Genomic DNA, 13,317 nt, shown 5'->3' with positions numbered 1-13,317 from the left:
AATGCATGTTTTTTCACCTCCTCACTATTTACCAATCATGCGACGAGAATTTGACACTATTGAAATAGATATAAGGTCAACCACTGGTCAAAAGATACCATTTCAATTTGGAACTGTGTGTATCAAACTTCACTTTAAAAAACACAACAATGTTTTCTCATAATAATAATAATAATAATATGACTTGCCCCTACGAACATTATTATTCCCATCAAGCTGGTTCTGGTATTGGAGTAATATATAAAGGAGCCGCGTTTCAACGTGGTCATGGTATTGGCAGTTTTTTAGGAGGCTTGTTTAGATCAGTTTTACCTTTGCTTTCAAGGGGTGCTAGAGTTATAGGAAAAGAAGCACTAGGCGCTGGAGTTGGTATTTTGTCGGACTTAGTGAATGCACGACCCATGGAGGATTCAATAAAATCTCGCCTCAAGGACGCTAGTTCCAATTTAAAACGAAAAGTTGATGAAAAAATTGATAGAATAAACATGTCTGGATCGGGGTATATAACGAAGAGAAAGCGTCTTTCCTCACTCAGTGCACGCTCAGCTGCTAAAGTGAAAGCTATTAAAAAATTGGCAGTTTCTCGTGCCAACATAAAAGATATTTTTTCATAACTAATAAATTTAAGGAATTATGTCTTTCTTACATAGTCATTCTTGTGAATGTATAAAGTCTGAACTAGATTTATTTGCATTGCCATCAACACAAACAAGTATTGAAAATGGTATTTGGATTCATTACAAACCAATTTCGTCTCTTGCTGATGATGGACCAATAGAATTTCAAGTACCAGGATCTGGTGACGATTACCTAGATTTATCGCATACGTTAATACATATTAAAGCAAAGATAGTTAACCTAGATTCATCAAAAGTGAGCACACCCACAGTAATAGCACCAATAAATAACTGGTTACACTCACTATTCAGCCAGTTAGATGTATATTTAAATCAAAAACTTGTGTCACCACCTAATAATACATATGCTTACCGTGCTTATTTGGAAACTCTGCTGAACTACTCTCCTGCCGCAAAGAAATCTCATTTGACTTGTGGTCTTTGGTATGAAGATGCAGCTGGTCAAATGAACTCAACAGACAACACAAATCCTGGATTTCTGAAACGACAAAAACTAGCATCTGAAAGTAAAGAAATAGAAATGATTGGACATCTACATGGTGATATATTTAATCAAGAAAAGTTTTTAATTAATGGGGTTCAAATGAGTGTCAAATTAATTCGCTCAAGAGAATCGTTTAATCTGATGGGTTCTTCTACTGATATAAAATGTAAAGTATGCATTACGGATGCAACTCTTATTGTTCGTAGAGCACGAATAAATCCAACTGTACTCCTCGCACATCAAAAAGTCTTAGCCTCTACTACAGCAAAATATCCTATTACTCGAGCTGAAGTCAAAGTTTTAACTATACCATCAGGGGTTCAGGGAAAGACTCTTGACAACATTTTTCTGGGGCAAGTACCTAAAAGATGTATAGTTGGATTTGTAAACAACACAGCATTCAATGGAAGTCTTACTAAAAATCCATTCAATTTTGAAAACTATGCTATGAACACATTTTGTTTATATATTGATGGCCAACAAATACCTTCAAAAGCATTGCAACCATCATTCGAGAATGATATTTTTACTGCAGCCTATCACACTTTATTTTCGGGGACTGGTATACATTTTCTAAATGAAGGTAATGGAATATCTAGGGAGCAATATGCAAAAGGTTACTGCCTATTAGCGTTTGACCTAACTCCTGATTTGTCATCAAATTCCATGACTCATTGGAATCTTATAAAGCATGGCAGTGTAAGGGTAGAAGTTCGGTTTGAATCAACTCTAACCGAAACTATTAACTGTATAGTGTATGCAGAGTTTGATAACGTTATTGAAATTGATAAGAACCGAAATGTAACCGTCGACTACAGTAGTTAAGATAAATTTATATACTTAGATGTAAGTAAAAGCCTAATAAATGTAATATATTATACCTATTTGAAGTCTTTCATTCGAGTTAAACCATATTGCGTCCCTTTAAATATAAGGTTTGGATAATTTTGCTCTGCATTTGTAAATAGTGTATTGTACCTATCAGAGGTATCGATAAGTAGGCATGCACAATGGATACAATCGAGATTCAGAAGCATTTAAGTAAAATTCATTGTAGCTTGAAAAACAATGTCTATGCAGCAAACCGATTACCGCTATACGTTAAGACTCCAATGTACTTGATAAGTAATTTGGACCCTGACAGTGAACCAGGCTCTCACTGGGTAGGCATGTACATAGACAGAAATGGCATCGGTGGGTATTTTGATTCATATGGCCGACCACCAACAGGCCATCACAAAGCCTTTTTCAGAAGGAACGCAAAGCATTGGGATTTTAATAGATATAGAATACAACTTGATTGGTCTTCAGTTTGTGGAGAATATAGTCTTACATACTTGCATTACATGTATTATGGAAATACACTCAGAGATTTTTTAAGCCTGTTTTGTGAGGATAAATTGATAAACGATATTGTAGTATCGCAATTGTTCAAAAGGTTGTTTTGGAAATAATAAACAATGTCAATACGAAGTTTTTTTTATTGCATTACCATGCGCATACCCCCATCATTAACGACACAGTGATAATGACCCTATTATGTTGTGAGGACAGCGAGTGGTGATTAGATAAGTAAGGTCCGTATTGTTATATGGACATAGCGAGCTTAATGAGATAAGGAGGTGATTAGATAATGAATTAGAGGTCGTTATTCATAAAAGCTAACTTCGTAAGCAAAGGAGATAGCGTAAAATAAATGCGTGCAATCGATCGGGCGTGGTCGGAAACCCCCATTTTGACACCAAACTTTTTTTTTTTTTTTTTTTTTTTTTTTTTTAGCCGGGCTCGCCCCTCGATCGTGGCAAACAGGGCAGCGGGGGGACGGGGAAGCGAGGGGGAAAAGTCGGTGCCCCACAACCGGTGAATAGAGAGGGGAGGGGGGAAAATCGGTGCCCCAGAACCGGTGAATCCCTACTACTTATAATCAACTTTTGTCCTTAAAATACGAAATCTTTTAACAATTTCACGTGCCTATTATGTTTGAAAATGAATATCACATTAATCCATACATCAAAATATTTATAATAACAATTTACTCGTAGTTATACACTAATCAAAACATTTGAACATCTGTGACGTCATGTATGGACGTCAAGTATGGTCATGTCATTATTTATTCTCTTATGCATTTATCATGCAGAAGTATGTTACCATAAATTATTTGTACTTATAAAATTATATATATATTAAGCAAGAATAAAAGTGGTTTGGTAATTACTGTTATTTTGAGGGACTTTTCCTGTCACACGCGTGTCTTGTCTAGCCTACTTGGCACTTGCATCAAATAATCCACTATGATCTCTTAACCGCGTGCGTGCGGCACACCACAGTAACGCTGTTTGTCCACCAACCACGATACCGAGCCGATACCGATAATTAATGACGGCGCCGAAGTAGCGTACATACATTTGCTATAGCAGCTTGTCCGCCGAATATCCGTCACCCGAGCACCGTCATCCCATAGTAAATGTATGTGTACGCTACTTCGGCGCCGTGATTAAATATCGGTATCGGCTCGGTGACGGTGCAGTGGACAAACAGCGTTAGTGTCTATGTTACATTACGACGCAAGTGGACAAGATCCGTGCACAAACCCGCGTGACAAGAAAAATACTTTCATTCAATAAATTAACTTATGAGTCGTCCATATTTAGCTAAGTACATTCTGCCATCTTAAAATTGAATTTATGCTTATATTGCAAGTAACGCAATGTTTACTTAATAAGGCCATGTAATTAATTGAAGTTTTAACTGCAGTTATTTTTGCTGCGTAGTTGCTATAATATGATTGGAAATTTTATAAAAAAAGTTTGCTGTAACATAAATACATTTTGGTAATAACTAAAGTTTAATTTTGCCACTGATCAAGTCTTGCTGCAATTGTGCTAAATTGCAATCAAAACCGCTAGACATCGAAGTGTGGCTACGTGCACACCTATGCGCAGAATAGCCCGGCAATATTGCAATCTGATTATAGCCCGGCAATATTGCACGTTGCGTAGAGTGTGACCCTACGGCAGCTATAAATTGCCACAAGAGTGTAGAGAGAAATACTTAATATATTTTTTGCTATAATGACAGCTGAAAAATTCATAATATCAGGATGCATTATTTTAACTTAAGTATATACTTAAAAACGTTTATTTTTTTAATAGATATTTTTGTTTTATTTTATTATGTTTTTGTTCAGATTTGCATTTAGAAATTGTATATTTTTATTACATTCCGTTAGGTTTTTAGAACTTACATTTTTATTTTTAAATCAAAAAAATATTTATTTTTGTGAGTAATATCAAAAACGCACATTTAGATAAGCATAAGATATGTATTTTGAAAAATAATTGTATTTTGCTTTAGTATAGAAAATTGATATTAATTGTTGGTTTGAGGTTTTGTCATAAAATATTATCTGTTATATTATATCGTTATGAGATGTTATTCAAATAAAGTATTAAAAAAAACTTTTTTGTTTATTTCCGTAGAAAATGTGTTATATTATGTTCCTTATTCCTTATGTAAGATGTTCAAAACTATTGGGTACAAATTGAATATTGGGTTTCAAAACTGTTGGGTACTAAATACGTCTATAACTTTTCAAAGTAATTTAAAGTACAACTTTATAATTAAATCATTTTAATGGTAAACTTAAACATAGTGAAGAAATCTACACGCATGAGTGTTCTGTAGATCAAAAAGTTTAGTCTAGCTAGAGTAAAATGTATCCAGAGACTACTTCGTAAAAGCATCTTATATAAAGGTAGCAAATGATTATGTTCATCTGCGTGATCCCTGCCGCCCACGGACATCTGTAACCAATCTCAGATAGTATTGGAGTCCTGCATGACGTTGGCTACACATATGTTCCTATCCCTGAGGACAAACACTCCATCAAACCAGTATACAGCCAGCGCTTACTGCTGTTATAAGGCAGAAATAAGCGATTCCGCTGGAGTAAAACAAAGATTTCTCATTTCTAATAACTTTACGCGTGAATAATTTGAAGGCGAACCCTCGATGTTTCACAACAAAAAATCGATTCCAACTAATTCATGATTGTTATCGATTAAACAAATTATAGGTGTCACTTACAAGTTGACAGTTCGTTGTCATGACAACGGTTGGTTGTTTAGCCGCTGTAAACAAATGAAGTGTGGTCGCTCATCGTTCATACTTCATAGTGAATATACAGGAATATACTTTGAAATAATTGTAGAATAAATATGGATGTGGAGAGAGATTCCAGCTGTTTTGTGAGTATATCAACGGTTTAAGGTTTGTTTTTGAGTTGTTTTGTGTAAAATGTTTGAAATTACAGTTTTAAATGCTTTATTGATTTATTTTTCGTTGCTTAGACAAATGGATGATTGATATATGAGTGATGTTTTAAATTAGTTCCGCGCGCGACTTGCTTGCTTCCAACTGAGAAGTCTTTAGTAAATCTACGTCTTTCCTTAATTGTTAAGTTTTTTAAAGCCGCAATCATAGCCGGTAGATTTTTTTAAAGAATGTGTAATATTTTGGTAGAGTCTGATACAATAGGTCCGAGTGGCCGAGTGCTGTTTGGAGACTTCATACCCTTGGAAATAATATGTTGAATTTTCATGCATGTATTTATGATTTTTGCCATCTCCTTTAGATACAATACTTAATCTCTAATATTCACATAATTTTGAAAATCACAAATGTATATCCAGGAACGAATCCCGCACATCCAGCTGCTTTTACGTCCAATGATCCTAATTGCATGAAGAAATGTAATGCTTATTGTAACAATTCAAATTTCAGTGTCACTTTTTTACTGTAGTGGATTAATTATAATGCGGGTGTGCGTGTTATTTTTAGACTTTTATTTTGGTATTTTACTTATTTTGTAAAGCGCAATATTCTAAGTCGCCTTTCAATAAAGCCTGGAATGCCCTATGTTGGGAATTATAATTTTTACTGGATTTAACGAAAATGTGGGGCCTTTATTTGTTTGTGACACGCATATAACATTTTCAATAAAGAAGTGATAGTCTTGTGCTTTGATAATCGACCTCCACGCTGAAGGCTTAAGATTCAAATCCAGAGGATTTTTTATCGTTCGAATTTAGGTACGTACTTAAGTGAATGTTATAATTTGCTTCAACGGTGAATGAAAACAAAAAAAAAACAGCAGTTGGACTGAAATCATTGATAACATGAAAAAATTGGGTAGTTATTATTATTATTATAGGGCATAAGGGGTAAGTAGTAAACATTAAAGGAGGGACGAATTAGGGCAGAATCGCAAGCACGAACCCTTTATCAATAAAATTCAAAATTAAGGTCATCCATTTGTTATTCAAATTTACAATTGATTTCTCAAAATTTACATAAACATTGTCGATACGAATATCACGACATCGCTGCCTTTCAGGCACAATTTTAATATAATAGGTTCGCGGTATTCTGTCCCTGTAGTTCCGGGATCAGAATAGGGCTACGGTATCCCCTGCCTGCCGTAAGAGGCGACTAAAAGGGGGCTTTCGGGGTTGCGGACGGCAAGAGTGGGAGCTCGAACCGCCTGGCTAGCGACCCCGGGAAGAACGATGGTATGTGTGACCTCATACCGTCGTACGCTCCACACGGAGTGGCGAGCTTCATAAGCATCTGGACGGAGCCAGGCAGGGCCACGCGCCAAGAGGACTCCGGTTGCGTTCCTTTGGAGATCCCGGAGTCCTCTACGCGCTGAGGACGGTCACCGGGGGGGGTTTTAGTGCGGTAAAAGTCCCACATAATCCGTCGTTGCTCCCACGGCGTCGGGTACCTTTTGAAGGTTTCCCCATCGTCAACAAAAAAAAAAAAATGTTCGCGGTATTCAAGATACGCGCTTTTAATTCCTGTTGTAGCATATTCGGTACATAAAGATATTGTTAGTGTTGTGTCGTGATATGGATCCTAGAAAAAAAACGAACTAGACGTAGGGTAGATAGATTAATCTACCACTAGTACTTGTCAATGACCACGATCCATGCGACTGGGTCGAAATATCGGCAATAATGAAATAATAACCGCGTATCGTGCTCTTTACATACTTAGATGAGTAAAATACAAAGATTGATAACTCCTAACAAGAAAGTGTAATCAGTTTTGAGATTTGGAATTGTCACGTAAAGTGTTGCCACGTCTCTGTTCTAAAATGTCTGAAATACTTATTTATTTCGTAAATTACGTAGTATTAGTTATTTATACGTTCATTTTGTCTAAAAATGTTTTTTATTTGCCAAGAATTCAAAAACTCATCTTTTTGTGGCTTCATTCAATTTCAAGGCGGTGAAGTATCTTTCTATTTTACTCATCAAAGGTTACATATTAAAATATATCAATTCCTCGATAAAATTATTCTAAAATACATTCCAGACACAAGTTTAAAGAACGGTTAGAGTTACAATGAGCCAAAATCCAAATAAACGTGATGAGAAGCGCAAAGAAGATGCTAAGAAAAGTCCAGAGAAAAATATGTCTGAAATCGACGAGCATATCCTTAAAAGGTTTGATATACGGAAGAGGCTTGGTAAGGGCGCGTACGGTATCGTGTGGAAGGCTGTGGACAAGAAGACGAAGGAAGTTGTGGCGATTAAGAAGATTTTCGACGCTTTTCGTAATCAAACTGACGCTCAACGAACCTTCCGGGAGATTATATTCTTGCAATCCTTTCGGAATCATCCTAATATCGTCAAGCTGCATAGTATACACAGGTATGATTATCCTTACTAATATTATAAATCCGAAAGTAACTCTGTCTGTCTGGTTGTCTCTTCATCACGCCTAAACCACTGAACGGATTTTAATGAAATTTAAGAGTCTGAGACCCGAGAAAGGATATAGGATAGTTTTTATACCGGAAATCCCACGGGAACTAGGGATGGCGATCTAAGATCGATTAATCGGAGAATCGATCTTTTGGACCAAAAAAATTGATTATTTTAATCGATATTAGTATCTAAGGATTGAGTCGTAAACTATGCATTTGATCAAGTGATGATCTTTAGCAAAGTTGTTGTCCATGAGCCCACGAAGGTTCCAGAGTTGGTACAACCAATTTTCGCCAGATGGTGCCACTGTCGTTGCAATGAAGGTACACATTTTCAGTTTTATGTATGTTAGTATGTCATATTATTTTCTTTTAAATGCGGGCGAAGCCGCGAGCAAAAACTAGTTGAATACAACTAGTTCTAGTTAGTAGTATATAGCATAGCATATAGCTTATGCTATGCTATATTATTATGTTATATAATAATATAGCATAGCATAAGTCAGCTTAACATAGCATAGTTTAGCATCATTGAACACTATATAATATTAAAACGCAACGAATAACATCTGCTGAGCACTTTGTTTTTGACCGACTGACTGACGATGTATTATTACTAACTAGGGAGACATACTTTTCCGAGGTGTTCCAGTTTAGTCCTCAGGAGTAGCGCATCTGTGGCCGCATGTAGAAATCGTATCATATCAGGGGTTGATTATAGATGTCCATGGGCAGCAGTAGCCACTTACCATCGGGCGGACTGTACGCTCACCTGCTACTCCCTATATTATAACAAATAATACCTTGAGAACGAACACGAATACTGAATTTTGTAAATCTTCAGGGCGTTGAACAACCGGGATATCTACCTGGGCTTCGAGTACATGGAGACGGACCTTCACAACGTGATCAAGCGAGGGAACATCCTCAAGGACATCCACAAGCGGTACATCATGTACCAGATGCTCAAAGCGACCAAGTATATCCACTCTGGGAATGTGATCCATCGGGACCAGAAGCCCAGTAATGTGCTGATTGACAGCGCGTGCAGGTTGGTTGTGGTTTCCTTGTTATTGCTATCTGGTTTCCTTTCTATATGTACTGGTAGGTAACAGAATTAAGTTGTCCCTGTAGTTCCGGGACCAGAATAGGGCTACGGTATCCGCTGCCTGTCGTAACAGGTGACTAAAAGGGGGCTTCCGGGATTGCGGGCGGCAAGGGTTCGGGGAGCTCGAACCGTTCAGTAAGCGAACCCGGGAACGCCGGCGGTATTTATTTTATTTTATTTTATTCCCGCTCCCCGAGGGCAGAGCCCGATCGGGGCGTCGCGCTTGGAGGACTCCGGTTGTGTTCCGTCGGAGGTCCCGGAGTTCTACAACAAGCGTTGAGGACGGCCACCGGGGGGAGTTTTAGTGCGGTAAATATCCCACATAATCCGACGTCGCTCCCGCGTCGTCGGATATCTTTTAAGGTTTCCCCCTCGTGAAGAAAAAAAAAGGTAACAGAATCAGGTACCACTGTCATACCTATTTCAAAATGGAAATTTCGTTTGACAAGGGCGGTTTTAGAGTAGAACTCTAATTCTATGTAGCGTTGATAAGAAATCCCAGTTACAGGCAGTGGGTTTAAATCCTAAATAATCAATTTAATATTTTGCCTCAAAGTTCTCTTTTAGGTAAAAATTGCAAGATTGAAAATTAATAAGATTCGTTAATGAGGAAATAGATTGCACTATAGTTTGCTACTTACGTAATTAATGAGTATTTTTTTGGTGTCCAAAGGGTGAAGCTAGCAGATTTCGGCCTCGCTCGCTCAGTATCCTCGATGTACTCTGGTGGTGAGGATGGTGCAGACCCTTGCTTGACGGACTACGTGGCGACTAGGTGGTACCGCGCGCCGGAGATTCTCATCGCTAGCAAGAAGTTAGTATAATCAAAGTTCAAGAGAGTTTAAGTTTAACAATAGAGTTTAAGAGCTAGTAAAAAAGCATAGTTCGATCGAAGTTAATTTAAGTATTTAAATTTGAAATCTCTGAAAAAAAATCCAAAAGATGTGTAAAGTTTACAGTGTGCGCTTCTTCAGCGCATTGATTTTTGAGGACAATAGACTTTAAGTGCTTGTAAAAAAGTATAGTTCGATTGAAGTTAATGTAAGTAGGTATTTAAATTTGAAATCTCTGAAAAAACTCTAAAAGATGTGTGCAGTTTTTCAGCGCATTAGTTTTTGACCTCTTCTCATTTTGATAAGAGCCCCATACTTAGCAGTGCAGATTATGAATAAGGATCGATATTTATGCAAAATCTATTTAATATTTCTGAGAGAAACCTTCTAGAAAATTTAAAATTTTAATCTTTGGTAGGCAAATTTGCAAAATTGAAAATTAAAAACATTCGTTAAAAATGATGCAATAATCCTCAATCTTTTCCAGTTACACGAAGGGCATAGACATGTGGTCTCTGGGCTGTATCCTCGGCGAGATGCTGACTGGCAAGCCGTTGTTCCCGGGGACATCTACCGTCAACCAGGTGGAGACTATAATGACTGCCTTGCCCAGACCCTCGCCTGAAGGTAAATGAATCAAAATATCTTTATTTACAGTACATTTTTTATAATATTTCTCTTTAAGCATTAAGCTAATATCACAGACCTGTATCGCACGTGAGATTTTTTTGAAAAAAAAGTGTTTAGGACAAATTGCATGATAAGGCCTGTTGTATATGTGCGCTTTTTTCGAAAATAAAATCCGTTGATTTATCCTATGTAGACACGTGAAAGTTTGTCGTTGAAGTATTTGCTTTTATTACCCATCTGCGGAGGGTAATTTTTTAAGCTAATTTATATGTATGTCTCATTCTTTGGCAAGCCCAACAACAAATCAAAATGCTTGATGATTTTTTACATAGTGAGGCGTCGTTAGATTCGCTTAAATTGTGGAAATGACATAGGCAATGGGATTTTTATAATAATTCTCCAGTATCTCTAAAGATTACACCAGACTTAAAATAACAACATTTTCAGACATAACAGCAGTGTGTAGTGGCTACGGCTCCTCGCTCATCAAGGAGCAAGCAGCGACCACTGGTACCAAGGTCACGCTGAACGCTCTAATGTCCTGCGCGCCCCGCGACGCCGCGGACCTGGTGCACCGGCTGCTGGTCTTCAACCCGGCCAAGCGGCTTAGTGCTGAACGGGCTTTGGACCACGAATATGTTGCCAAGTAAGTGGATCCTTTGTAGACGGTGTTGAGGAAATATGAAGACTTGATTTAACTTAAACAGACGTGTACATTTATAATTTGCATGTTGATGACGTCATGTCTGGATACTTTACTTATGATATAGAAGGAACAAATGTGTATGCAGTCTACCTGATGATAAGGGCACTGTGACCCTTGAACATATGCAATCAATCTCAGATAATATTGAGGTTTTACTTAAGGTAATAGGTGTGTTGTTGTTCTTGTAAATGTATGGTGTACCACAAAACCTTCAAACCAGAAAACAGCAGCACAACACTGCTGTTATAAGCCAGTAATGTGTGGCACTGGTACTTGGTAGAAATGTGAAGAGTTCTACCACCTTCACACTATGCTTATGTGGTATGATATAAGTTGAAAGCATCAAAATTGTTCAAATCTTTTGACTATCATGAATACAATTTTTATTTTCAGATTCCACCGTGAACGCGACGAGCCCACTCTGCAATCAGATGTTCTGCTGCCACTGCGGGATGATAAGCAGCTATCAGTAGATGATTACAGGAACAAGCTGTACAGCATCATGGCGAAGGGATCCCCGAGCAGTTCACAACCCAGGAAGAGCCATTCTAGGTAAGGACTTGATGATTGTTAGGAATGCTGATCCTGAGAGATTTTAAGAAATTCTTAGTAAGCGATTATAGGATTAAGCTTTTAATATGTACGTTTGTGGTATTTACGTTAAATGGGGCGTTTCACTTTAATCCTTAAGAGTGGCTAAGACTCCGCAACCGAATTCAGGCAAAATGACCGTTGGTTCTAGGTATTAGGTAATAGGTTGGTTCTAGGTTATAGGCATTCAAGATGTATTCTATTAAAATACGCTGTGACGATAAATAATGTTAGGATTAATTAAAACCATTTATTCCCCAGCAGCAAAACCCTCATGCTATCAACACCAAGCAAGAGTAGCAAGAGCTTTCAAGACGCGACCGACAGCAAAGGCTATTCCTCGAAAACCAAGCACCTGAGCGTCTCAGCCGACCAGAAGACCAGGCCGAAACCGTCCAAGACCGCGGAAAAACCGAAAGACTACAGGACCGACCAGATTCCCAAACCGATTCGCGCGACGAAACTCTTCGAGCACAGGGGTAATGATTGGCTGGAGAACAACTGCCATGGTGATTACTTTCAGCCGGTAGCAAGGCAAAGTCCTTGCGAAAGTGGCTTCTTGAGTGGAGGGAAGAAATCTCTACAGCAGCGACGGAATTCCACGTCGTTTTCGACGATAACTATTGGTGGGGACGCGGATTATGAGTATGCGGGGACAGCTCAACGACATGGCGTTATCACGGCGAGTGCTTTGATGGATCTACGTACCAGCATTCGTAGGAAGAGGTAAGACCTCGATGGATTCCATGCGGTTCTGTTCTTTCCAAGTTTAAGGGCATGTTCAGATGTTGATGTGGTTTGGCTCGATCGGATGTAGTACATAAGGTGGATATTTTGTTTTTTCGTTGATGATATTAAATTTCTAGTCTCAGGAATCTAGTCTTATATTGTTTTTCACAGTTTCAAACATTATAGTTTGCATTTATTACAGTATCCTACTTGACCATAAGAGATACATTAAAATGTTCAGTGATAAAGTAATTGAAGTACAATATTCTCTATGTCTTTAGGAAGTAGCAATGAGTGTGTCGAAGATTTTACGAAAATTAGACATAAAATGGCGTTTCTATCAATTTTGAGTACGTATATATTTTTATCGGGTGTAACATTTAAAGATATTCAATCAGTATGATATTATTATGATTAACCTACGGAATCGCCTATTTCCGTCCGGGACAGTCTGTTGGTATGTCCTATATTCCAAAAATTTGTAACTGGGTTCTCATGGTTTTTAAAGGTTGTTTTGCCAGAAAGCATGAAAAAATGTACAAAGTTTCTTAGCAATTATTATTATTTTTTAACTTTTTTATCAGGCTGCGTATATTAACTTTTGAAACCTTGATTTCTTGCACACACCGTCCGTTTTTATTTCGTTTCTCGCATTTAGCTTTTTCGTAATTATTATAAACTGACGTTTGAATAAAAGCGGGTTTAAGCATATCAGTCTCCATACATTCGTTTTTATTCATCAAGTCTTTTACATAAATTTTGTTTATTCTTAAATTTATCAGGCCTCGTATCCTACTATTCCTACTATCCAATGATATTATAA

General features: G+C 37.6%; 1 protein-coding gene across 1 annotated transcript; it reads left to right on the top strand.

The window, feature by feature from the left end:
• The first annotated feature begins 5,236 nt into the window (after window positions 1–5,236).
• Window positions 5,237–12,985, top strand: Erk7 (Extracellularly regulated kinase 7). The gene is made up of 8 exons (XM_073092186.1): window positions 5,237–5,372; window positions 7,504–7,841; window positions 8,742–8,948; window positions 9,679–9,819; window positions 10,326–10,465; window positions 10,916–11,114; window positions 11,568–11,726; window positions 12,027–12,985. The coding sequence occupies exons 2-8, from the start codon at window positions 7,534–7,536 to the stop codon at window positions 12,493–12,495; spliced, it is 1,623 nt and encodes a 540-aa protein (XP_072948287.1). The 5' UTR covers window positions 5,237–5,372; window positions 7,504–7,533; the 3' UTR covers window positions 12,496–12,985.
• Window positions 12,986–13,317: the final 332 nt, after the last annotated feature.

This window comes from Epargyreus clarus, unplaced genomic scaffold (genome assembly GCF_041222505.1).
Source record: "Epargyreus clarus isolate Ecla_fem2 unplaced genomic scaffold, WU_Ecla_fem_2.2 ptg000035l, whole genome shotgun sequence".
Taxonomy (NCBI): Eukaryota; Metazoa; Arthropoda; class Insecta; order Lepidoptera; family Hesperiidae; genus Epargyreus; species Epargyreus clarus.
The sequence above is the reverse complement of the archived record's forward strand: the minus strand, read 5'-3'. Positions and strand labels throughout refer to the sequence as shown.